At 45.1% G+C, this 23,523-nt stretch overlaps 1 protein-coding gene across 2 annotated transcripts in view; it reads left to right on the plus strand.

The window, feature by feature from the left end:
• The window catches only part of ADAMTS17 (ADAM metallopeptidase with thrombospondin type 1 motif 17), a 262,297-nt gene that overhangs the window by 171,990 nt on the left and 66,784 nt on the right, over positions 1-23,523 (plus strand). For both annotated transcript variants that reach the window (XM_067471299.1, XM_067471300.1), the window contains exons 13-14: positions 1,287-1,450; positions 9,287-9,414. In XM_067471299.1, coding sequence (XP_067327400.1) covers positions 1,287-1,450; positions 9,287-9,414 — 292 coding nt within the window. The remainder of the gene's footprint in view (positions 1-1,286; positions 1,451-9,286; positions 9,415-23,523) is intronic.

Genomic DNA, 23,523 nt, shown 5'->3' on the forward strand with positions numbered 1-23,523 from the left:
CCCTCAACGTTTTTGGCTAATGGAGTTCGTGCCCTCCAAATAGGATGTTCTGCCCCACTACTCTATGTTTTATGAGTTCCATTTAAACGTCCTGCTCCTATTTTATCTCATTATAGTCTGTTAATTGTTTTTTTATTCGGAATATGTGGCCCGCCCATTGTCATCTCTATCATGATTGTGTCTATTGGAATTTTATTTTATTTTATTTTATTATTACTATTATTATTTTATTATTATTTTAATGTCATTTTGATAATGTTGTTGTTGTCTGATGTATATGCTTTGATTTTATTGCTGTATTATGTTGTCTGGGCTTGGCCCCATGTAAGCCGCTCCGAGTCCCCATTGGGGGGATGGTGGCGGGGTAGAAAAAAAAGTTGTTTATTATTATTATTATTATTATTATTATTATTATTATTTCATAGAATCATAGAATCAAAGAGTTGGAAGAGACCTCATGGGCCATCCAGTCCAACCCCATTCTGCCAAGAAGCAGGAATATTGCATTCAAATCACCCCTGACAGATGGCCATCCAGCCCCTGTTTAAAAGCTTTCAAAGAAGGAGCCTCCACCACACTCCGGGGCAGAGAGTTCCACTGCTGAACGGCTCTCACAGTCAGGAAGTTCTTCCTCATGTTCAGATGGAATCTCCTCTCTTGTAGTTTGAAGCCATTGTTCCGCGTCCTAGTCTCCAAGGAAGCAGAAAACAAGTTCTCTCCCTATGACTTCCTCTCACGTATTTATACATGGCTATCATGTCTCCTCTCATCCTTCTCTTCTTCAGGCTAAACATGCCCAGCTCCTTAAGCCGCTCCTCATAGGGCTTGTTCTCCAGATCCTTGATCATTTTAGTCGCCCTCCTCTGGACACATTCCAGCTTGTCAATATCTCTCTTGAACTGCGGTGCCCAGAATTGGACACAATATTCCAGGTGTGGTCTAACCAGAGCAGAATAGAGGGGTAGCATGACTTCCCTAGATCTAGACACTATGCTATTTATTATCATCCTTCACTGTTTTCAGTGCAAATCAACTGCTTGTCAATATTGTGCTGAATAGATTGCAAACAGCAACTATTCTTGTGGTTCTGAAATTATTCTCAACAGGCTTTCCCCATTTTTTCTCTCATAATGCTCTTTCCATTTCCATGGTTGCTGTTTCTGGTTCTTCCTTACTAACATTGAACCTTTGTTGTACTGTTGTTCTTGGGAGCAATGTGAAGAGGGTTTCTGTGCTTTTGCAGGCGACCTGTCAATAACACCTGCCCTGTTTTCCTTCGTCAATAGTCCTGGGCCTGGGGGCAAAAATTGCCACGGAGCCAGTGTGGAGCACACAGTTTGTGAAAACCCTCCCTGTCCCAAAGGGACACCCACCTTCCGGGACCAACAGTGCCAGTCTCATGACCGATTCACCAAGAAGAAAAGCCTTTGGACCGCTGTCATCGTGGATGGTAAATGTTTACAGACTTATGTTGCTTCCCTTCCTTTGGTTTATCAATTAGTTTGGGGTTTGTCCAGAACAGGGTGTAGATCACACGTTGTCAGGCCAGAAAGGGGGCCTTGTAGGTCACATGTGTCAAACTCAAATCTAGCCTGCCATGTCACTTTTATATGGACTACAACTCTTGTATTCCTAGTCATTAGACGTCATGGGATTTGGGATACAGGCAGTAAACATTAGGGCTGGGCGGTTTCGTTTCGTTAATTCGTAATTCGTTAATAATTCGTTAATTTTTTCAATTACAACGAACCATTCTGGAGCAATTTTTAAAAAAAACGAATTTTTAAACACGTTTTGTAAATGCTTCGTATTTCGTTATTGTATTCGTTTCGTTATTGTTCTGAGGTTGTTTCGTTATTATTTCCGCATGTCTGGGGCAAGTTTTTTGTTTAATTAGTGAAAAAAAAATTATAATATCACACCAACAGTCAACAACAGAGGGAGAGGGAAGCTTCAGAAGTTTTTGGAGGTTTTTTAGCGTATTTCGCGGTCACGTCCGCCATTAACGAATCGATTCGTTATTGTTTCGGAAATCGATTCGTTAATGTTTTGTCATTTTTTTCACATTTACGAAATTTCGTAAATATCGAACTTTTTTAAAGGAAAATTTTGTAATTATTTTAAATAACGAAACGCAAAACCCCCCAAAAAATGAATCGATTTTAGAAACAAATTTTTCCGTTGTTACCCAGGCCTAGTAAACATGAATAAAATATTATGTGAAAGCTATATAACTCCCATGGTGATAAGGAAAATAGATAAATCTCATTTTGGGGAGTGATGGGGAGGCAAAATACAGAAAGGTCCCTTCCTTCTTCCGTGCTTGGTGGATTTGTATTTTATTTATTTATTTATTTATTTCCAACATTTCTACCCCGTCATTCTCAACCTCCAAAGGGGGACTCAGGGTGGCTTACTTACTTACTTAGGCGATCCCTTGTTGGACGAGTAAGATGGTCTTCCATGATGGATTTCCTTGTAGATTCGTAGGTGGCTGTGGAGCCGCATCTTCTCCCACAGTGAAGGCATTGGTTTCCAGGTGGAAGGCGGTCCCGGTCGGGGTTGACTTGACGCGCATTCCTCCTGGCACATTCCTCTCTTTCACCCTCCACTCGTGCCTCCTCGAATTCTGCAGCACTGCTGGTCACAGCTGACCTCCAGCTGGAGCACTCAAGGGCCAGGGCTTCCCAGTTCTCAGTGTCTATGCCAGAGATTTTAAGGTTGGCTTTGAGGCCATCTTTAAATCTCTTTTCCTGTCCACCAACATTCCGTTTTCCGTTCTTAAGTTCAGAGTAGAGCAACTGCTTTGGGAGATGGTGGTTGGGCATCTGGACAACGTGGCCGGCCCAGGGGAGTTGATGGCAGAGGACCATCGCTTCAGTGCTGGTGGTCTTTGCTTCTTCCAGCACACTGACGTTTGTCGGCTTGTCTTCCCAAGAGATTTGCAGGATTTTTCGGAGGCAGCGCTGATGGAATCGTTCCAGGAGTTGCATGTGACGTCTGTAGACAGTCTACGTCTCACAGGCATATAGCAGGGTTGGGAGGACAATAGCTTTATAGATAAGCACCTCGGTATCCCTACAGATGTCAGGGTGGCTTACAACAGCAGCAATTCGATGCTGACAACATACAAACACTGTGCTGTCACGCGCAGGGCCTGTGAAAGAGTCTGTAGACAGGACGTGTTTTCTGAATGCCCAACGGGATGCCGGGGGTGCCTCGGCTGAGAGGTCCTTCGGATTTCCCCACACAAAATTCTTTTAAAGACTTAGAAAGTTCAACAAAGTTTTTATTCTTGCTTAAATCTTCAGTAAATCAAATAAATACTTCAAGGCTTTGAATCAGCTGGTGGCTTGTTTAATCTTGTCCACAAGGGACAGGCAACTTTCTTCATAAACTGTTTTTTCCTTCTACAAGGGAAATCCTTGACCCTGGGAAATCGAACTTAAGCTCTGCTGGCGTGGGCCCCTACACCCGGTCCAAATTGCGTTATGGCTGCCCCGAGTGATCCTTACCAAACAGAGTCCTTTAGTAGATTTCCAAGAGGAAAGAAGGCTTTCAATTCCCAGCAAAGGCTGGCTGTAGAACCGTGGAGCTGTATTTCTCCAGCAAAGAACTGGCTGTAGAGTTGCGGAACTAAATTCCCCAACAAAGGCTATGCTGTAGTTCTCTGTATTGCTGTGGGACTGGATCCCCCCAGCAAAGCTATAAAAGACGAAGCTTTCTACAGGTGGAACTGATTCACATCCTGTACGAAAGGCTTCTCTGTGTGAACTGAACTTAACCCAGAAAAAGGGGCGGAACTAAAGAACACAGTGATAACTGATGGATCATTGGCCCTATGATTGCAAACCAAGGGAAGCCACCTTATTGCAAAATGCATGGAACTTTGGAATACATGCAAACACTCAATAGAAAGGAAAAGAAGTTGGAGCTCCTGGTACAGCCGTACCAGCACAAATACATTACGTACTAAAGATAAAACATTAGCTTAAAATACATTTAAAACATTATTATTATTATTGTTATTATTCATATAGCTAAATCCAAGTCTGATTTAGCAACCGCCGACCCAGTCCAAATCCTGTCATAGTCAAAATTCCAACATTATGATAACTGCCAAACCTACTGTTCGAAAGTCTGGTCCCAAAACCATGTTTTGAGCTTCTTTCTAAAAGAGAGGAGAGATGGAGTTGACCTAATTTAGCTAGGGAGAGCATTTCACAGGCAGGGGGCCACTACCGAGAAGGTCCTGTCTCTCGTCCCTGCCAAACGAATTTGTGAGGCTGGCAGGACCGAGAGCAGGGCCTCCCCGAATGATCTTAAACTGTGAGATGGGACATAGAGGGACATACATTCGGATAAGTAAGCTGGGCCGGAACCATATATGGCTTTATAGGCCAAGACCAACACTTTGAATTGTGCTCAGAGGTGGACCGGCAACCAGTGGAGCTGACACAAGAGGGGGCGGTATGTTCCCTGTATGTCACTCCAGTTAGTGGTGCCCCCAGTGGTGCAGTGGGTTAAATCCCTGTGCCGGCAGGACTGAAGACCGACAGGTCGCAGGTTCGAATCCGGGGAGAGGCAGATAAGCTCCCTCTATCAGCTCCAGCTTCAGCTCCTCATGTGGGGACATGAGAGAAGACTCCCACAAGGATGATTAAAAAGACATCAAATCATCTGGGCTTCCCCTGGGCAACGTCCTTGCAGAGAGCCAATTCTCTCACACCAAAAGTGACTTGCAGTTTCTCAAGTCGCTCCTGACATGACAAAAACAAAACAATACAAAACTCCAGTTAGTAATCTGGCTGCTGCCCATTGGACTAGTTGGAGTTTCCAAACAAAGGCAACCCCATGTAGAGTACGTTGCAGTAATCTATTTGGGATGTAACAAGAGCGTGGACCACCGTGGCCGGATCAGGCTTGTAGGCTGGTACAAACTTTTCGGGGAAAGGTAATCAAGGAAACAGACCTAATAATGACTTAAAAGGTCAAGAAACACCTAGAAATCTGCCTCTTAGATTAATTTGGCAAAAAAAAAAAAACCAGTAAAGAAGACATAGACATTTGGCAATATAGGTTCTTGTAGGTTTTTTCGGGCTATAGGGCCATGTTCTAGAGGCATTTCTCCTGACGTTTCGCCTGCATCTATGGCAAGCATCCCCAGAGGTAGTGAGGTCTGTTGAAAATAGGAAAATGGGTTTATATATCTGTGGAATGACTGGGGTGGGGCAAGGAGCTCTCTGCTGAAGCTAGGTGTGAATGTTTCAGCTGACCACCTTCATTAGCATTTGAAGGCCTGCCTGAGCCTGGGAAAATGTTCTGTTGAGAGGTGTTAAGATGTGCCTGGTTGTTTCCTCTTAACACCTCTCAACACCTATTTGCACATCTTAACACCTCTCAACAGAACATTTTCCCAGGCTCAGGCAGGCCTTCAAATGCTAATGAAGGTGGTCAGCTGAAACATTCACACCTAGCGTCAGCAGAGAGCTCTTTGCCCGAAAAGACCTACAAGAACCTAGTGATTCCAGCCATGAAAGCCTTCGACAATACATTTGGCAATATAGTTTTGTAGCTGCAAGAGTAATCATATTAAAATCATGGAAGTGGAAAAAAGAGCTATTTATAAAGGGCTGGAAAGGAAAATGATTAGACTCTGTCCAAATGGCCAAGCGGCCCAACTGCATTAGAAGAGGAAATAATGAAGACTTTGTCTGGAAATAGAGGCTTCCATTTGAATACCTAGAAAGGAAAACAAAGATGGACTTCAAAACTGTAGCAAGGGAAAATTATTAATAGGAAGATAAGGGTAGATAAGGGTAGTCAAAGCCATGGTATTCCCTGTAGTCACCTACGGATGTGAGAGCTGGACCTTAGGGAAGGCTGAGCGAAGGAAGATCGATGCTTTTGAACTGTGGTGTTGGAGGAAAGTTCTGAGAGTGCCTTGGACTGCGAGAAGATCCAACCAGTCCATCCTCCAAGAAATAAAGCCCGACTGCTCACTGGAGGGAAGGAGACTAGAGACACAGTTGAAGTACTTTGGCCACATCATGAGGAGACAGCAAAGCCTAGAGAAGACAATTATGCTGGGGAAAGTGGAAGGCAAAAGGAAGAGGGGCCGACCAAGGACAAGATGGATGGACGGCATCCTTGAAGTGACTGGACTGACCTTGAAGGAGCTGGGGGTGGTGACGGCCGACAGGGAGCTCTGGCGTGGGCTGGTCCATGAGGTCACGAAGAGTCGGAGACGACTGAACGAATGAACAACAACAAAGGATAGATTTTAATGAGATATTAGTTTCACATTTCATAGTGTCAGACATCATGGGTGGTGGTTCACGGTTGGGTTTGGTGGAGAGATATATTTGTATTATGCGTATTTGATGTACTTCCTTTATTACATTCCGTATATCACTTTTACACAATCAGATTTCATTAAAAAAAATTGGTTGCACCATAAAAGTGAATGAGATGGGCTGGTTGTGTATTGTCGAAGGCTTTCATGGCCGGAATCACTGGGTTGTTGTAGGTTTTTCTGGGTTATATGGTCATGTTCTAGAGCAGTGGTTCTCAACCTTCCTAATGTCGTGACCCCTTAATACCGTTCCTCATGTTGTGGTGACCCCCAAACATAAAATTATTTTTGTTGCTACTTCATGTAATTTTGCTACTGCTATGAATCGTAATGTAAATATCTGAAAATACAGGATGTATTTTCATTCACTGGACCAAATTTGGCACAAATACACAATATGCCCAAATTTGAATACTGGTGGGGTTGGGAGAGGGATTCATTTTGTCATTTCAGAGTGGCAGTTGCTGGAATTTATAGTTCACCTACAATCAAAGAGCATTCTGCACTCCACCAGTGATAGAATTGGGCCAAATTTCCCACACAGAACCCCCAGGACCAACAGAAAATACTGGGAGCGTTTGGTGGTCATTGACCTTGAGTTTTGAAGTTGTAGTTCACCTATATCCAGAGAGTACTGAGGACTCAAACAATGATGGATCTGGATCAAACTTGACACAAATACTCAGTACACCCAAATGTGAACACCACTGGAGTTTGGGGAAAATATACTTTGACATTTGGGAGTTGTAGTTGCTGGGATTTATAGTTCACCTACAATCAAAGAGCATTTTGAACCCCATCAATGATAGAATTGGGCCAAACTTCCCACACAGAACCCCCATGACCAACAGAAAATATTGTGCTTTCTGGTCTTTGGCGATCCCTCTGGCTCTCCCTATGTGACCCCCCCCCCCCGGGGGTCCCGACTCCCAGGTTGAGAAACACTGTTCTAGAGGCATTTTCTCCTGACGTTTCACCTGCATCTATGGCAAGCATCCTCAGAGGTAGTGAGGTACCTCACTACCTCTGAGGATGCTTGCTATAGATGCAGGCGAAACGTCAGGAGAAAATACCTCTAGAACATGGCCATATAACCCGGAAAAACCTACAACAATCCACTGGGCTGGTTGTATTTGACAGTAGCTAAAGAAAAGGACAGAAGGAGTCAATTCCATTATTGCAGGATGTTTAGCATGACTCTAGTGCCAAGGCTGCAGGACGGACAATCTTGGAATTGCAACACAAGCCAAGGAAAGGAAGGCCCTTTCAGATTGGTCTCCCATGTCGATGCAAATTAATATCTATATATATATAAATGCTCTGTGCGTAATGAGTACTTTAAAAACAAAAGAACCAATGAATGAAATCACACCAAATTTGGCAACAAAACGTCTCACGACACAAGGAGTGACCATCATTCAAAAAATTTATGATTTTGTCAATTGGGAGTTGTAGTTGTTGGGATTTATAGTTCACCTACAATCAAAGAACATTCTGAACTCCACAATGATGAATTGAACCAAACATGGCATACAGGACTTCCGTGACCAACAGAACACACTGGAAGGGTTTGGTGGGCATTGACCTTGAGTTTAGGAGTTGTAGTTCACCTACATCCAGAGATCACTGTGGACTCAAACAATGATGGATGTGGACCAAACTTGGCACGAATACTCAATATGCCCATATATGAGCACAGTGTGTGATGCTTTCAGTTTGGGGGAAATAGACCTTGACATTTGCGAGTTGTAGTTACTGGGATTTATAGTTCACCTATAATCAGAGCATTCTAAACCCTACCAACAACAGAACTGGAGCAAACTTCCCACACAGAACCCCCATACTTAAGGCCATCCAGTCCAACTCCCTTCACCAGGGCAAGAAAACGTAATCAAAGCCCTCCTGCCAAAGAGCCGTCCACCCATAGATATAGATAGATAGATAGAGAGAGAGAGAGAGTGACCATCACTCAAAAAATTATGATTTTGTCATTTGGGAGTTGTAGTTGCTGGGATTTATAGTTTACCTACAATCAAAGAGCATTCTGAACTCCACCAACAATGGAATTGAACCAAACCTGGCACACAGGCCTCCCATGACCAACAGAAAATCTAGCAGCATTTGGTGGACATTGACCTTGAGTTTGGGAGTTGTAGTTCACCTACATCCAGAGAGCACTGTGGACTCAAACAATGATGAATCTGGACCAAACTTGGCACTTACACTCAATATGACCACAGATGGAGTTTGGGGGAAATAGACCTTGACATTTGCGAGTTGTAGTTACTGGGATTTATAGTTCACCTATAATCAGAACATTCTAAATCCTACCAACGATAGAATTGGGGCAAACTACCCACACAGAACTCCCATGACCATCAGAAAATACTTAAGGCCATTCAGTCCAACTCCCTTCACCAGGGCAAGAAAACGTAATTAAAGCCCTCCTGATAAAGAGCCATCCAGTCATAGATAGATAGATTGATAGAAAGATAAATATGATTCACACACAGAGAGATATAGTATCATAGATTTGAAAGGGACCTCTAAAGAAGGATAATTATATGTTGTATGTTCCAGAGTAGGCAAACCAGACAATCTCCACATCAACAGTAACAAAGAAACAGGAAGAAATACTGTTTACCCACAAGCATCAAGGCATTACATATATTAGAAATATTAGAAATCAACACCAGACTGGGCCACGGCAACGCGTGGCAGGGGACAGCTAGTTAATATATATTGCATCCTCTATCCTTTGAAATGGGGTGTTGGTTTCACAGCCATCTCCTGACTCATCTTGAGTGTTTTGTTGCTCGTGAGATAGACAACAGCACTTCGGTTGTGTGTGCTGCTTTCAGTCCCATTTGGGAGAGATAAATTGGATGATGATGATGATGATGATGATGATGTGCTTCTTCTTCCCTCCAGAGAAGCCCTGCGAACTGCATTGCTTCCCTTTTGGGAAGGAGTCTCCTGTGCTGGTATCAGATCGGGTCGTGGATGGGACACCGTGCGGGCCGTATGAGATGGATCTCTGCGTTCATGGCAAGTGCCAGGTGGAGTAACTTCTTTATTACATCCTATATGTCACACTTCTTAGCTAGTAAACTCCTTTTTGATTGGGAGCCAAAATAACTGTCCCTCAGGCTGTGAATATGAGGCCATCGCTGAATCCCAGGGACTTGATTTCAGAGGGAAAGGAACAGGCAAAACCACTTTTGTGTGTTCGTTGTGCTCACTGAGTCCCCATAAGTCAACATCAGGCATGAAGACACAAGCAGACACACAATTTATTACCTTTCACAGACTTGTAACTTATACACATTGAGTCTTTTGGACTTTAGATTTGGGAGGATTTTGGAATATCTGTATTTGCATAAATGTACAGAATAGAGTAGCTTAGAGATAAGACCTGAGTCTAAACATACACCTAATTATTATTTATTTATTATTATTTATTTCAACATTTCTACCCCGTCCCTTCAGGGGACTCAGGGCGGCTTACAACAATTGCAATTCGATGCCGACAACATACAACACATTACGTACAACATTATACAAAAGATAAAACATTAGATTAAAATACATGTAAAACATTATCATTTAGTCCAGGGGTCCTCAAACTACGACCCGCGGGCCACTTCTGGCCTGCCAAGGGCACTTATCCGGCCCACGGAGGAGGAGCACCCCCCCACACACACAGTGCCCCTCCCTTGGCAGGCTCACGCTATCCGTCAGGCCCGAGGGGCAGCATGAGCCAGCCAAGGGCAGCTGCTCCGCATGACCTACTCGCGCGTAAAGCATCTCACGAGGTGCTTTACTCACAAGTAGGCCACGTGGGGCTGCTCCTCCCTTGGCAGGCTCATGCTATCCGTCAGGCCCGATGGGCAGCATGAGCCAGCCAAGGGTAGCTGCTCCGTGTGGCCTACTTGCGCGTAAAGCACCTTGCGAGGTGCTTTACTCGCAAGTAGGCCGCATGGTGCTGCTCCTCCCTTGGTAGGCTCATGCTGCCCATTGGGCCTGATGGGTAGCGTGAGCCAGCCAAGGGAGGCTGCCCCGGCGCTCCATGCAGTCATGCCGGCCACATGACCTTGGAGGTGTCTACGGACAACGCCGGCTCTTCGACTTAGAAATGCAGATGAGCACCACACCCCAGAGTCAGACATGACTGGACTTCATGTCAGAGGAAAACTTTTAACTAGGAAAATTGTGGAAGATCCAGGGTGGGAGAAAGAACTCTTGTCTGTTGGAGGTAGGTATGAATGTTTCAATTGGCCACCTTGATTACCATTTCATAGCCTGACAGTTTTTAAGGAGAATCCTTTGTTGAGAGGTGATTAGCTGGCCCTGATTGTTTCTTGTCTGGAGTTCCCCTGTGTTTGAGTGTTGTGCTTTATTTACAGTTATAATTTTAGAGTTTTTTAAATACTGATAGCCAGATTTTGTTCAGAATAGAAATAGGAAGATTTCCCATTCTCTGCTCCTGAAATTACTGCCTAAAGAGGGCTAGAAAGAACCCCCTCTAAGGGCCCTTCCACACAGCAAAATCAGATATGTGCAATGTAGGAATTTTTGTATTGATTTTCTTTAAAAAAAAACTATAGTCTGTCCCTCCAACGGCCTGAGGGACAGTGAACTGGCCCCCGGTTTAAAATGTTTGAGGACCCCTGATTTAGTCGAATGAAGGTCTGATTAATGTTGCGAATATGCCTTATATGCACAGCTGAAGGTATTTTATACAACAGTTTAATAATACTGTGCATGAAAGAAAGTTTGCGCACAGTGAACCATTAGGAACCAAAGCTGTCATGATCTCAAGCAGCCAATAAGATAATTTTGAGGTTTGGAGCATTTCAGTTTGGAATTCAGGATGCTCAACCCTTAATACCGCATTTACTCGAGTACAACATAATGCGATACAATGCGCACTTCAGTTGTGACAATGTAATTTACCAAAAAAGAAGATGTACATTAGAGTAAATATGATAATTTTATGTGGTCTTATCATTTTGATGATGAACTATATGAAAATAATTCTACAGGTATTTCTGCTGGTATGAGAATTTTTGAGTGCTCAGGGGGAAAAAATCATTTGCACGAATGGGTCAGTCTTCCTAAGCACAGAATCTGAAAGTAGTTGAGTAGACATCAAGAGTCTATCTCACCCTATGATATGTTAAGCATGATAATACGTACCAGGCACAAGTGCAAGGTGTTCCACCAGGCTTTGGGGGTGATTCCCCAACATTGCAAACTTGTGAGGATCTCTAGTGCAGTGGTTCTCAACCTTCCTAATGCAGTGCCTCACGTTGTGGTGACCCCCAACCATAAAATTACTATTATTGCTACTTCCTGATTGTAATTGTGTTACTGTTATGAATCATAATGTAAATATCTGAAATGCAGGATGTATTTTCATTCACTGGACCAAATTTGGCACAAATACCCAACAACAGCGTTCCATGCTGTCATGTCAGCCACGTGACCTTGGAGGTGACTATGGACAACACCTGCTCTTTCGCCTAGAAATTGAGCACCAAGGCAGCCTCGAGACCCCCGCCCCCCGAAAATGGCCGAACAACCCCCCTGGGGGTCGCAACCCCCAGGTTGAGAACCGCTGCTCTAGTGGGTCCTCAGGTCTCTTTGAATTTCTGCCTGGAAGTCTCTTGGCCCTCTGAGTAGGAATGGAGAGGCCAATCCTGGGAGGAAATGTCTTCCTGGCCTTCAGAACCAGCCATGCTGTTGTGGCAGCCAAGAGGTTTTTGATTCAGCTCTGTGGGATGAACAACGAATAGAAGGTGCTTCCCGGATAAAGCAGACACCTTGTCAACACAGGGCTCATCCAGAGTGACCAAAAACCTGAGGATTTGGCTGGATTTGTACCTGTGCTGGTCAGGATCTTTACACAAATGTGTTCCCTGTCCCAATCTATTTCTTATGCATTTCCAGGACTAGCTGCAACTTTTTAAAAACCAGGGTTGGCGTTGGCTTTTATTCTGCCTTGGGAATTTCTGGTACAATAGCTTGTAAAATTACAACCCCCATGATTCCATAGCATTGAGCCGTGGCAGCTAACACGGTGTCAACCCACATTCATTTTGCAGTGTAGACTCACCCATAGTGTGCCTCCTTTGATGTGAACATAGATCTCCCCTTTGAGTGAACCTCTGTCTACACTCCAGGCATGTATAGGGTTTCTCCCCAGTGTGGGTCCTTTGTAGATCAACCCATATGGGAGAGCCTTCTCAGGAGGTGTTCCTAAACCGTGGCATTACCAGGATGGATTCAAAGCGTTGCTGCTAACCAATTTATCTGTAATAGGACTTACATCCCCATACCAAAAAAGGGAAATGCGAAAGGCTGCTCCAACTTCTGTACAGTGGCCCTTATTTCTCATGCCAGGAAGGTAATGCTCAAGATCCTGCAAGGAAGGCTCCAGCAATACATGGAGCGAGAGTTGCCAGATGTTCAAGCTGGGTTTAGAAAAGGCAGAGGAACGAGAGACCAGATTGCCAATATCCGCTGGATAATGGAGAAAGGCAGGGAGTTTCAGAAAAACATCTACTTCTGCTTCATTGACTACTCTAAAGCCTTTGACTGTGTGGATCATAATAAATTGTGGCAAGTTCTTGGTGGGATGGGCATCCCAAGTCCCCTTCCCTCTCTCCTGAGGAATCTGTACAAGGACCAAGTAGCAACAGTCAGAACTGACCACGGAACAACAGACTGGTTCAAGACTGGGAAAGGCGTACGACAAGGCTGCATCCTCTCACCCAACCTTTCTAACTTGTATGCAGAACACATCATGCGATGTGCGGGGCTGGAGGAATGCAAAGCTGGGGTGAAAATTGCTGGAAGAAACATTAACAACTTCAGATATGCAGATGACACCACTCTGATGGCCGAAAGCGAGGAGGAGCTGAGGAGCCTTCTAATCAAGGTGAAAGAAGACAGCGCAAAAGCCGAGTTGCAGCTAAACATCAAAAAAACAAAGATTATGGCAACAAGAATGATTGACAACTGGGAAATAGAGGGAGAAAATGTGGAGGCCGTGACAGACTTTGTATTTCTAGGTGCAAAGATTACTTCAGATGCAGACTGTAGCCAGGAAAACAGAACACGCTTACTTCTTGGGAGGAGAGCAATGTCCAGTCTCGATAAAATAGTAAAGAGTAGAGATATCAGACTGGCAACAAAGATCCGTCTAGTCAAAGCCATGGTATTCCCTGTAGTCACCTACGGATGTGAGAGCTGGACCTTAGGGAAGGCTGAGTGAAGGAAGATCGATGCTTTTGAACTGTGGTGTTGGAGGAAAGTTCTGAGAGTGCCTTGGACTGCGAGAAGATCCAACCAGTCCATCCTCCAGGAAATAAAGCCCGGCTGCTCACTGGAGGGAAAGATACTAGAGACAAAGTTGAAGTACTTTGGCCACATCATGAGGAGACAGCAAAGCCTGGAGAAGACAATGATGCTGGGGAAAGTAGAAGGCAAAAGGAAGAGGGGCCGACCAAGGGTAAGATGGATGGACGGCATCCTTGAAGTGACTGGACTGACCTTGAAGGAGCTGGGGGTGGTGACGGCCGACAGGGAGCTCTGGCGTGGGCTGGTCCATGAGGTCACGAAGAGTCAGAGACGACTGAACAAATGAACAACAAAGGACTTACTCCTTTACGTTCTAACTTGATCATTACAACAAGATGGAGTTTGGGGAAAATAGACCTTGACGTTTGGGAGTTGTAGTTACTGGGATTTATAGATCACCTACAATAAAAGATCATTCTGAACCCCACCAATGACAGAATTGGGGCAAACTTCCCACACAGAACCCCCATACTTAAGGCCATCCAGTCCAACTCCCTTCACCAGGACAAGAAAACATAATCAAAGCCCTCCTGACAAAGAGCCATCCAGCCATAGATATAGATAGATATGATTCACACATGCACAGATATAGTATCATAGATTTGAAAGGGACCCCTAAAGAATGACAATTATATGTTGCATGTTCCAGGGTGGGCAAACCAGACAATCTCCACATCAACACTGACATAGAAACGGTGATCGGCGTGGTCTGGTCCAACACTGACATAGAAACAAGGAATATTGTTTACCCACAAGCATCAACACATTACATATATTAGAAACCAACACTTTCTCATTACTTTATTTTCCAAATCACCAAACTGGGCCACAGCAACGTGTGGCAGGGGACAGCTAGTAAGATAATATAATTAATACTAAATTACAAATACTTGTTGTTGTTGGTTTTGTGGGAGTCCAGTGAATATGGAGGACTGGCTGTAGTGGTTTCATTAATTTTCTTGTTTTAACAAATGCCATTTTATTTATTGCTTTTATATCTGTAGAAAATTATTTTGAGAGGCTTGCTCTTTTAAAATCAATGGAGGAATGCAGTTATTTAACCTCTCGTGGCCTCTACTGTTTACATGTCAAAGAAAAACACATTTTGCTAACGTATGAGTTTCACGCCCAGTTGAAGTCAATTGGTTTTCAGCTTGAAAGCCCCCCAGTCGCATGAGTCCAACTCTATCAAAAGCTGTGTGAGCAGAATATGAGAAAGTGGCTCCCATCCCTCCCATCCCTCGCAATGTGCACTTCAGCCAACCCGAACTTCGGTCCAAGAATCACCTGCAGTTTTACTCGCTGGAGATCTGACCTGGTTGTAAAACTTTCCCATAAACGTATTAATAAGTTATTCCTTCCCAAATTTGCTTCCCCTTCCATGTTCTTCTAAGAGATGGGAGCACCTTTTCCTCTCGTTGCGTTCTTTCTGTTGCTGCTCATTGTTCCAAGAATTATAATTCAGTCCCGCTAGTTCCAACCACAGCTGGTTACCGAATTCGGTCATGGTGTTTTTAAAGAATCTTCACTCACATGTGAGCTTTGGAAGCCATCCAAAGATGAGAATGCCTTGAGAATTGAGTTACAATAGCCGTCTTCCTTGAGAACATTGCCAGGCTCCAGCCGATTGCCTTTCGTTTGCATAAAAAGGCAGCATGAGATCATCCCAAGGCCCAAGGTGAACCATAAAGAAGAAGAGGATGCTTGGCTTTATTGCGCTTTTTCACTCCGTTTGAGTGAGGTTGAGGATGAGCCTACAATGTAATGCAGCAGCTAAAAAACCAATGGGCTTTGTGGCTGTATCCAAAGGAGGAGAGTGCCCACAACAAGGGAAGTCCTGCTTTGGCCAGACCTCTTCACCTGAAATAACCAATGCTGGGCCCCACAATTGAAGAGATATATTGACTCTAAGTTGGAAGGTGTCCAGAGGAAGAGGGAGACTCAAAGGATCAATGGCCTGGAGAGTAATAATAATAATAATAATAATAATAATAATAATAATAATAATAATTGTGCTGGTACTGCTGTACCAGGAGCTCCAACCTTATTTGCTTTGTTGTTGCGGTTCAGCCTGAGTTTGAACTTGAACCTGATTCTCTGTTTGTTCCTCCTGATGCTAATGAAAGTATATTTACTGATGCTAGTGGAAATGTACCTTTTGATGCCAATGCTCCTGAAATTAGTGAGGAAGAAACTGCTGTAGGTTTGGAAAATGCCAATGTTCCTGAAATTAGTGAGGAAGGAACTTCTGTAGAAAGTACCAGTGTTCATGAGAATGTTTCAGAGGGAGACCTTGAACTTTCCCTCCCTTCTGCACCTGTTAACTGTAATGACAACAGAAGGGGCCAAATTTGGGAAGACAGAAGTAAATCACTCAGTTTGCGTCGATCCTCCCAAATTCAAGAATTAAAAACATTGGCTTCAAAACAGAAGGGCGGTTCACGGAACCAATTCTTGAGTTTTAATTGCAATACGCCGGGCTGATTGTCTCAGTTCAGGCATCGTTTCAGAATTGATGAAGACCTTGGCAGTTCTCCCGGTTCCCTGGCCATAGTTTGGGAAGATTTCTAGGATATCAAGTACGGTTAGTGGATTGCTAACAGATTCCAGTATTTCCCAGTGAGGCTTTTGGTTTTGCTTTGTCCATTTAAATTCATGTTTGCTGATTTTGCTGTGGCTTTTGACTTGCATTTTTCCTTTATTTTGTAACCATTTTTCTTCAATAAAAAAAGGATTGTTTTTCACAGCCAAGTGTGGTGGATAGTTATCTTAGGGCCTTGTTCCCTGCTCTGGATTGCAACATTTGTATTCAATGTTTGCTTGCAGTCCAAGGTTTCAGGGACTCTGCAGAAAGGTGGCTTCCTTTGGTTGCAGTTGTAGGGCAAGTCACCTGACCATCATCGTTAAGTTTTGGTCCCGCCCCTTGCTCAGGGCAATTGGGAAGGGAAGGGAGCCATTTTTTTAGTTAGTCTCAACAAGGAAAGCTAATGTATAGGACGTGTGCAAGCTTCCCCTGTACAAAAGCTTCAACTCTCAAGATTTCCGGGGGGAAACAGTTTTAAGAGCATCCAAGAATTTCCAGGAAAACAGCCCTAAAGACCAAAGAACTCCAGCTGGAGAACATCTAAGCCTTTACTGGTAGGTCCACTCGGCGTTCGAGAAGCAGTTCGACCCGGTAGCGGAGCCCACATCAGTAAGGGTTAGATTACGGTCAGCCTGGGAGAAGTTAAAAAGAGCATTTTCCTTTAAAGAAGAAGTTATTGAAGATAGTTGCCTGTCCTTCGTGGGCAAGATTAGGAATTCACCAGTTGCCTAAAAGCTTGGAATCATTTGCTTAACTTTACCGAAGACAAGAGAAGTTTTTGTTTGATTGTTCATTAATAAAATACTTTGTTGTACTTCTCAAGCCATCTAAACATCATTTGTGGTGGAAACCTCTGAGAACTTCTCTTTAGGCCCCTGGGGAGATGATGCCACGTCCATGTTTCTTTCACTAAGAACTAAAGCCCCAGGCGCGACGGTATAACAAGCCTAATAGAAAGTTTCACAAGAATTTCCACAGTTTTTTCCCCGCTGCAAAGCGAGAATCATCATATACCCATTGATTACACTCCCTGAAGGATTCTAGACATTTCTCTTGTTTCCATCAACTGGACCTTTTGCAATAGCTGAACTAGTAATGTTGTTTTGTTAAAGTATTCCTCTTCAGTTACGGACAGTGAACTAGGCCCAGTCTAATGGTGCACGTTTCTACCTTCCAACAAGCCGTGATCTACTCTTCCTGCCAAGCAAGATTCTTTCAAAGTCCCAAGATATCTCATGAAAATGCAACCCCAGCCTCAAACGCTGGAGCAGTCTGCCCTAAACGCTGCCATGTGTTTGCTTTAAAGCTGCAGAAAATTTGCTCCATTTGCATCAGGGTCAGGCAAGATGTGCAACACTTGATCCAAGAAAGGAAGCCCTTAAGACGCTCATGGACATGTGGGTTATGAAAATTAACACAGTTTTTCACCACTTTAAGTGCCTTCTCTCAGTGCTATGGAATCCTGGGATTTGTTGTTTGGTGAGGCATTAGAAATCTTTGGCAGAAAAGACTAACAGTCTTGGAAAACTCCCAAGCTTCCCATTCTGGGGTCTATTTCTTTTTCACCAGTGGCAAAAAAAAGCGCATTGGTTCAAAACTTAAATTGCATTATGGCCCAAAAGGACAATATTTGAAACATTTTGGGTTTCTAGGGTTGATAAGATAAGGTGGATATTTCCTAATTTGCCACTTGAGGCATTGTAGGCTTCTGAGGATGGTGGAACAATAAGATGAATGATGGTCCTTGGAGGTCCTCTTTCACCAGGCAGAGAATGGATATGAATCACGGCATGCCCACCATTAGAATTATCTGTGTGTATTCTGGGGGACCATCTTGACATTCAAAAGGAAAGTCTCCTGCCTTGTTTCATAATACAATGTGAGTTCCAAAGAATCAGACGTCTTGGCTGTTTCAGAAAAGGAAGGAAGGAAGGAAGGAGTAAGCCTCCTCAAACACTTTCCTTCAAATATATGGAATTCTCTTCCTACTTTGATTTGGGTGGGTGACATTTCAAATTATTTGATCCAAGTTGCCGTTTAATTTCACTGAAAGTCTTTAAATGTAAGACAGCAAAGGCTTGAGTGAATATGGAGATTGTTTCCTGGTTCAACAAAACCTCAGAGGAGTTTCAACAGAAACAGAAGAACGAGTAAAATGAATGAAACTTCTAAAGAAGAAGGCATGATCCTCAAGTTATCCATGGGTCATCTAAGTTCATTCCTTGGCCCCATACCTACCTAGTCTTAAATATGAGCTTGAGTATATATGGTAATTAAATTAGGTTGATTTAAACATGAGTGTACATGGTAATTAAGCTGTCGTGGACTCCACTTTGTGGCCCCCTTTCTTAAGTTTGGCTCTGCATCTCATGGTGCCGGAGTGCAGTCTGTTCAGTGCCTTCCAAGTCGCCCAGTCTTCTGTGTCTTCTGTGTGCCGCAGGGGGGAGTCTCTCATTTGGTATCAGCCATGGCTTGAGGTTTTGGGTTTTAGCCTGCCACTTTTGGACTCTCACTTACTGAGGTGTTTCTGCGAGTATCTCTGAAGAAAACTATTTCTTTATTTAAGTTGTTGGTGCTCTGGCTAATATCCAGACAGAGGATGGGCTGGAGATGTCAATGCCTTGGTCCTTTCATTACTGGCTGCTACTTCCTGGCGGATGTCAGGTGGTACAATACCAGCTAAACAGTATAATTTCTCCAGTGGTGTAGGGTGTAGACAGCCTGTGATAATGCAGCATATCTCATTAAGAGCCACATCCACTGTTTTAGCGTGGAGAGATGTGTTCCACACTGGGCATGCATACTAAACAGCAGATTAAGCTGTGAATTCCTTTCAGTGTTTATTTATTTATTATTATTTTATTTCTTGCATTTATTGACCGCCCCTCTCAGCCCGAGGGCGACTCGGGGCGGTGAACAACAACAAAGAAAACAGTATACAGTGAGCCATGACGATACAAACCAGACAATACAACATAACATACACTTATACTAAAAATCCGCTTCGTCAAGTCCTGGGGTCATAGCCAGCTCGTAGTCCTAGTTCATTCCATTGTCATTCGATACATTCAATTGAAGGCCTGCTCGAAGAGCCATGTTTTCAGGCCCCTGCGAAAGGCCATCAAGGAGGGCGCCTGTCTAACTTCAGCAGGGAGGGTGTTCCACAGCCGGGGGGCCACCACCGAGAAGGCCCGCTCCCTCGTCCCCGCCAGACGTGCCTGTGAGGCAGGCGGGACCGAGAGAAGGGCCTCCCCGGATGATCTCAAGGCCCTCGTGGGCTCGTAGGCCGAGATGCGGTCTGCAAGGTATTTTGGGCCGGAACCGTTTAGGGCTTTGTAGGATAACACCAGCACCTTAAATTGGGCCCGGTAGCAGATCGGCAGCCAGTGGAGCTGGGACAGCAGGGGCGTTGTATGCTCTCTGCGTCCAGCTCCCGTTAACAACATGGCTGCCGCGCGCTGGACTAGCTGGAGCTTCCGGACCGTCTTCAAGGGCAGCCCCACGTAGAGAGCGTTGCAGTAGTCAAGGCGGGATGTGACCAAAGCGTGTACCACCGTGGCCAAGTCAGACTTCCCAAGATACGGGCGCAGCTGGCGCACGAGCCTAAGCTGTGCAAATGCTCCCCTGGTCACCGCTGAAACCTGGGGCTCCAGGCTCAGCGATGAGTCCAGGGTCACACCCAAGCTGCGAACCTGCGCCTTCAAGGGGAGTGCGACCCCGTCCAGCACAGGCTGTAACCCTATACCCTGTTCGGCCTTGCGACTGACCAGGAGTACCTCTGTCTTGTCTGGATTTAATTTCAGTTTGTTCGCCCTCATCCAGACCATTACAGCGGCCAGGCACCGGTTCAGGACTTCGACGGCCTCCTTAGTAGCAGGTGGGAAGGAGTGACAGAGTTGGACGTCATCTGCGTACAGGTGACACCGCACCCCGAAACTCCGGATGATCTCACCCAGCGGCTTCATGTAGATGTTAAACAGCAAGGGGGACAAGAACCCTGAGGAACGCCACAGGTCAACGGCTGCGGTGTTGAACAGGAGTCCCCCAGTAACACCTTCTGAGTACGACCCTCCAGAAATGACCGGAGCCACTGCAGAGCAGTGCCCCCAAGACCCATCTCTGCAAGGCGCCCCAGAAGAATACCGTGGTCGACGGTATCGAAGGCCGCTGAGAGGTCCAGGAGCACCAACAGGGACACACTCCCCCTGTCTAGCTCCCGGCGCAGATCATCCACTAAGGCGACCAAGACCGTCTCGGTACCATGTCCCGGTCTGAAACCAGACTGTGCCGGATCCAGATAATCCGTGTCTCTCAAGAATACCTGGAGTTGTGAGGCCACCACGCTTTCCATGACTTTGCCCAAGAAGGGTAGATTGGAAACAGGCCCTCAAAAAGGACACAAACCGTGTTCGGTTTGACTCGCTTGGGTCCGATCGCCACACGCTCTCTAGAACCCTCTTCCTTCGCTTCATCGCTGCCAGCTCCTCGGTGAACCAAGGGGCTGGTTTAGCTCGGTTACTTGAGAGGGGACGTTCCGGAGCGATCATGTCAATAGCCCTGGCCATCTCCCCATTCCAGAGAGCGACCAAGGCCTCGACATCATCGCCTACCGCGGCGGCGGGAAACTCCCCAAGAGCCTTCAGGAATCCGTTTGGATCCATTAGCCTCCTGGGGCGGACCATCTTAATGGGTCCTCCACCCTTGCGGAGGTTAGGGGGCGCAGTGAGCCTAAATCTAATCAGGAAGTGGTCGGTCCACGGCAACGGAGAGATGGACAACTCCTCCACACCGCCACCCTGCTCCCATCCCTGGCAGAAAACCAAGTCCAATGTGTGTCCAGCACAGTGGGTGGGGCCAGTTATTTGTTGGGACAGCCCCATGGTTGCCATGGCGGACATGAAGTCCTGAGCCGCACCTGTGAGGGTTGCCTCGGCGTGGATGTTGAAGTCCCCCAGCACAAGGAGCCGTTGGGACTCCACCGCCAGGCTCGAGACCACCCCCGCTAGCTCAGGTAGGGAGACTGTAGTGCAGCGAGGTGGACGGTACACTAGCAGAATCCCTATTCTGTCCCGGTCACCCACCCTCAGGTGGACGCATTCAAAATTTGTGGTCTGCGGGATGGGGCTCCTGGTTAGATGGATGGTATCTCTATAGACCACTGCGACCCCGCCTCCCCGTCCTCCGGCTCTTGGTTGGTGTTGCACGGAGAAACCTGGAGGACAAAGCTGGGAGAGATTTACGCCCCCCGCTTCATCCAGCCAGGTCTCCGTGATGCACGCCAGATCTGCCCGCTCCTATATATAGTAATTAATCTGTGAATTTCTTTCGAGATTGATTCATACATAAGTATAGCTAAGCTGTGACTTCCTTTTGAGATTGACTTATACATGGGTCTATATGGTAATTATGCTGTGAATTCCTTGCAGTGTTGTCTTATACATGAGTATATATGGTAATTAAGCTGTGAATCTTTACAAAGTTGACTTATACATGAGTATATATGGTAATTAAGCTGTGAATTCCTTTTGAGATTCACTTATACATGAGTATTGTTCTGTCTTCCAGGAGCATAGTTTGCATTACCTTTTAGTTGCATGGGATAGTGTTCTTTTGCATTTCCCTAGAGCTGCTACAGACCAAGCAGCACCCTGGAAGTTAAACAGTATCAGAGTCTGCAAAGCCAGCCTGCAGGCCCTTTTGCAGCTATTGGTTTAGAAAAGTATCTCTTTGGGTGTAGGGACCGCCTTTTTTCCTGGGTTGAGATCTCCATTTTGGAATCTCCCCTGCCTCCTTCAGTTTTAGAGATGTGCTGTATGGCCAGTCAGAGAGCTCTGAAAAAATCATTGTAAGTATGATTGAGTTATTTAGCTAGAGAAGCTAATTGAGTAAAGGAAAGAATTGAGTCTTAATTGAGTTATTAAGAAAGGCAATTGAGTTTTAATTGAGATAGATAGATAGGTATTGAGCACTGTTTGCTTCATCTCCAAAACTAACCTTGGGCTCGAATAGGGAAGGCCTACGCTTTCTAAAAGATATTAGCACAGGGTTGGGGTAAAAAGATCTCAGGATTTTTTCTACCATTTGGAGGAGGACAACTTAGTAACTGAAGAAAAAAGAAAGAAAGATCATCTCTATGGTTTCACCAATTGACAGGGAGCCCCCGGTGGTGCAGTGGGTTAAAGCCTTGTGCTGGCAGGACTGAAGACCGACAGGTCGCAGGTTCGAATCCCGGGAGAGGCGGATGAGCTCCCTCTATTAGCTCCAGCTCCTCATGCGGGGACATGAGAGAAGCCTCCCACAAGGATGATAAAACATCAGAAATCATCCGGGCGTCCCCTGGGCAACGTCCTTGCAGACGGCCAATTCTCTCACAACAGGAGCGGTTGCTCCTGACACGACAAAAAAAAACCCAAAAACAATTGACTGTTTTGTTTGTAACTTTGACAAGCTGTGCGAAGTCTGCAAGGACTTTGAGAAATAAATGTTTTGTTTTGGTGTTCAAAATCTGTAGTAGGCTCAGTTGCTGGGAATTTCAAGCTTTTAAAGAAAGACCCCCACAGTCCGCCCAGACAAAGAGAGAAGCACATTTTATTTTTATTTTTATAGGGTCTGGGTGTGACGGCACAAGTATATATGATAATTAAGCTGTGAATCTTTACAAAGTTGACTTATACATGGGTATATATGGTAATTAAGCTGTGAATTCCTTTGGAGGTTCACTTATACATGAGTATATATGGTAATTTCCACACATCTTAGAAAAGTGGAGCTCCTTTGCTGGAGAATGTCATGGTCCAAATAGGGAGCCGTCGGGAGTTGAAGGTGAAAAAGCAGTTCCTGCCGGCCTGACGGTTGTGGGAATTGGCCTTCCGTGACTACTGGATCGTTTGAACAACGATTGGCAAGGCAAAGGAATGTGCTTATGCTGCCACAACCTTACTATGATTAATCTCCAGAATGACACTTAACGACGTCAATATTTACATTCAATCTGCTGTGGCGGATTGTTCGGTGGAGCATATGGGAAGGATTACACAGCCCCGCGAAGGAAGGCGCATTGTCATTTCTGACGCAAGGCAGTAATCATAATGGGGCTGGCAAAGCAACACCCAAACATATGTGCAGGCTGGGTCCATGAGCCTTCTGCTGCAGAGATAGCCAAGAGCCACATTAAAAACCGCCTTCAAACTACCCAATCCGTATAGAATTCAAACAGCAT

This window comes from Anolis sagrei, chromosome 9, assembly GCF_037176765.1.
Source record: "Anolis sagrei isolate rAnoSag1 chromosome 9, rAnoSag1.mat, whole genome shotgun sequence".
Taxonomy (NCBI): domain Eukaryota; kingdom Metazoa; phylum Chordata; class Lepidosauria; order Squamata; family Dactyloidae; genus Anolis; species Anolis sagrei.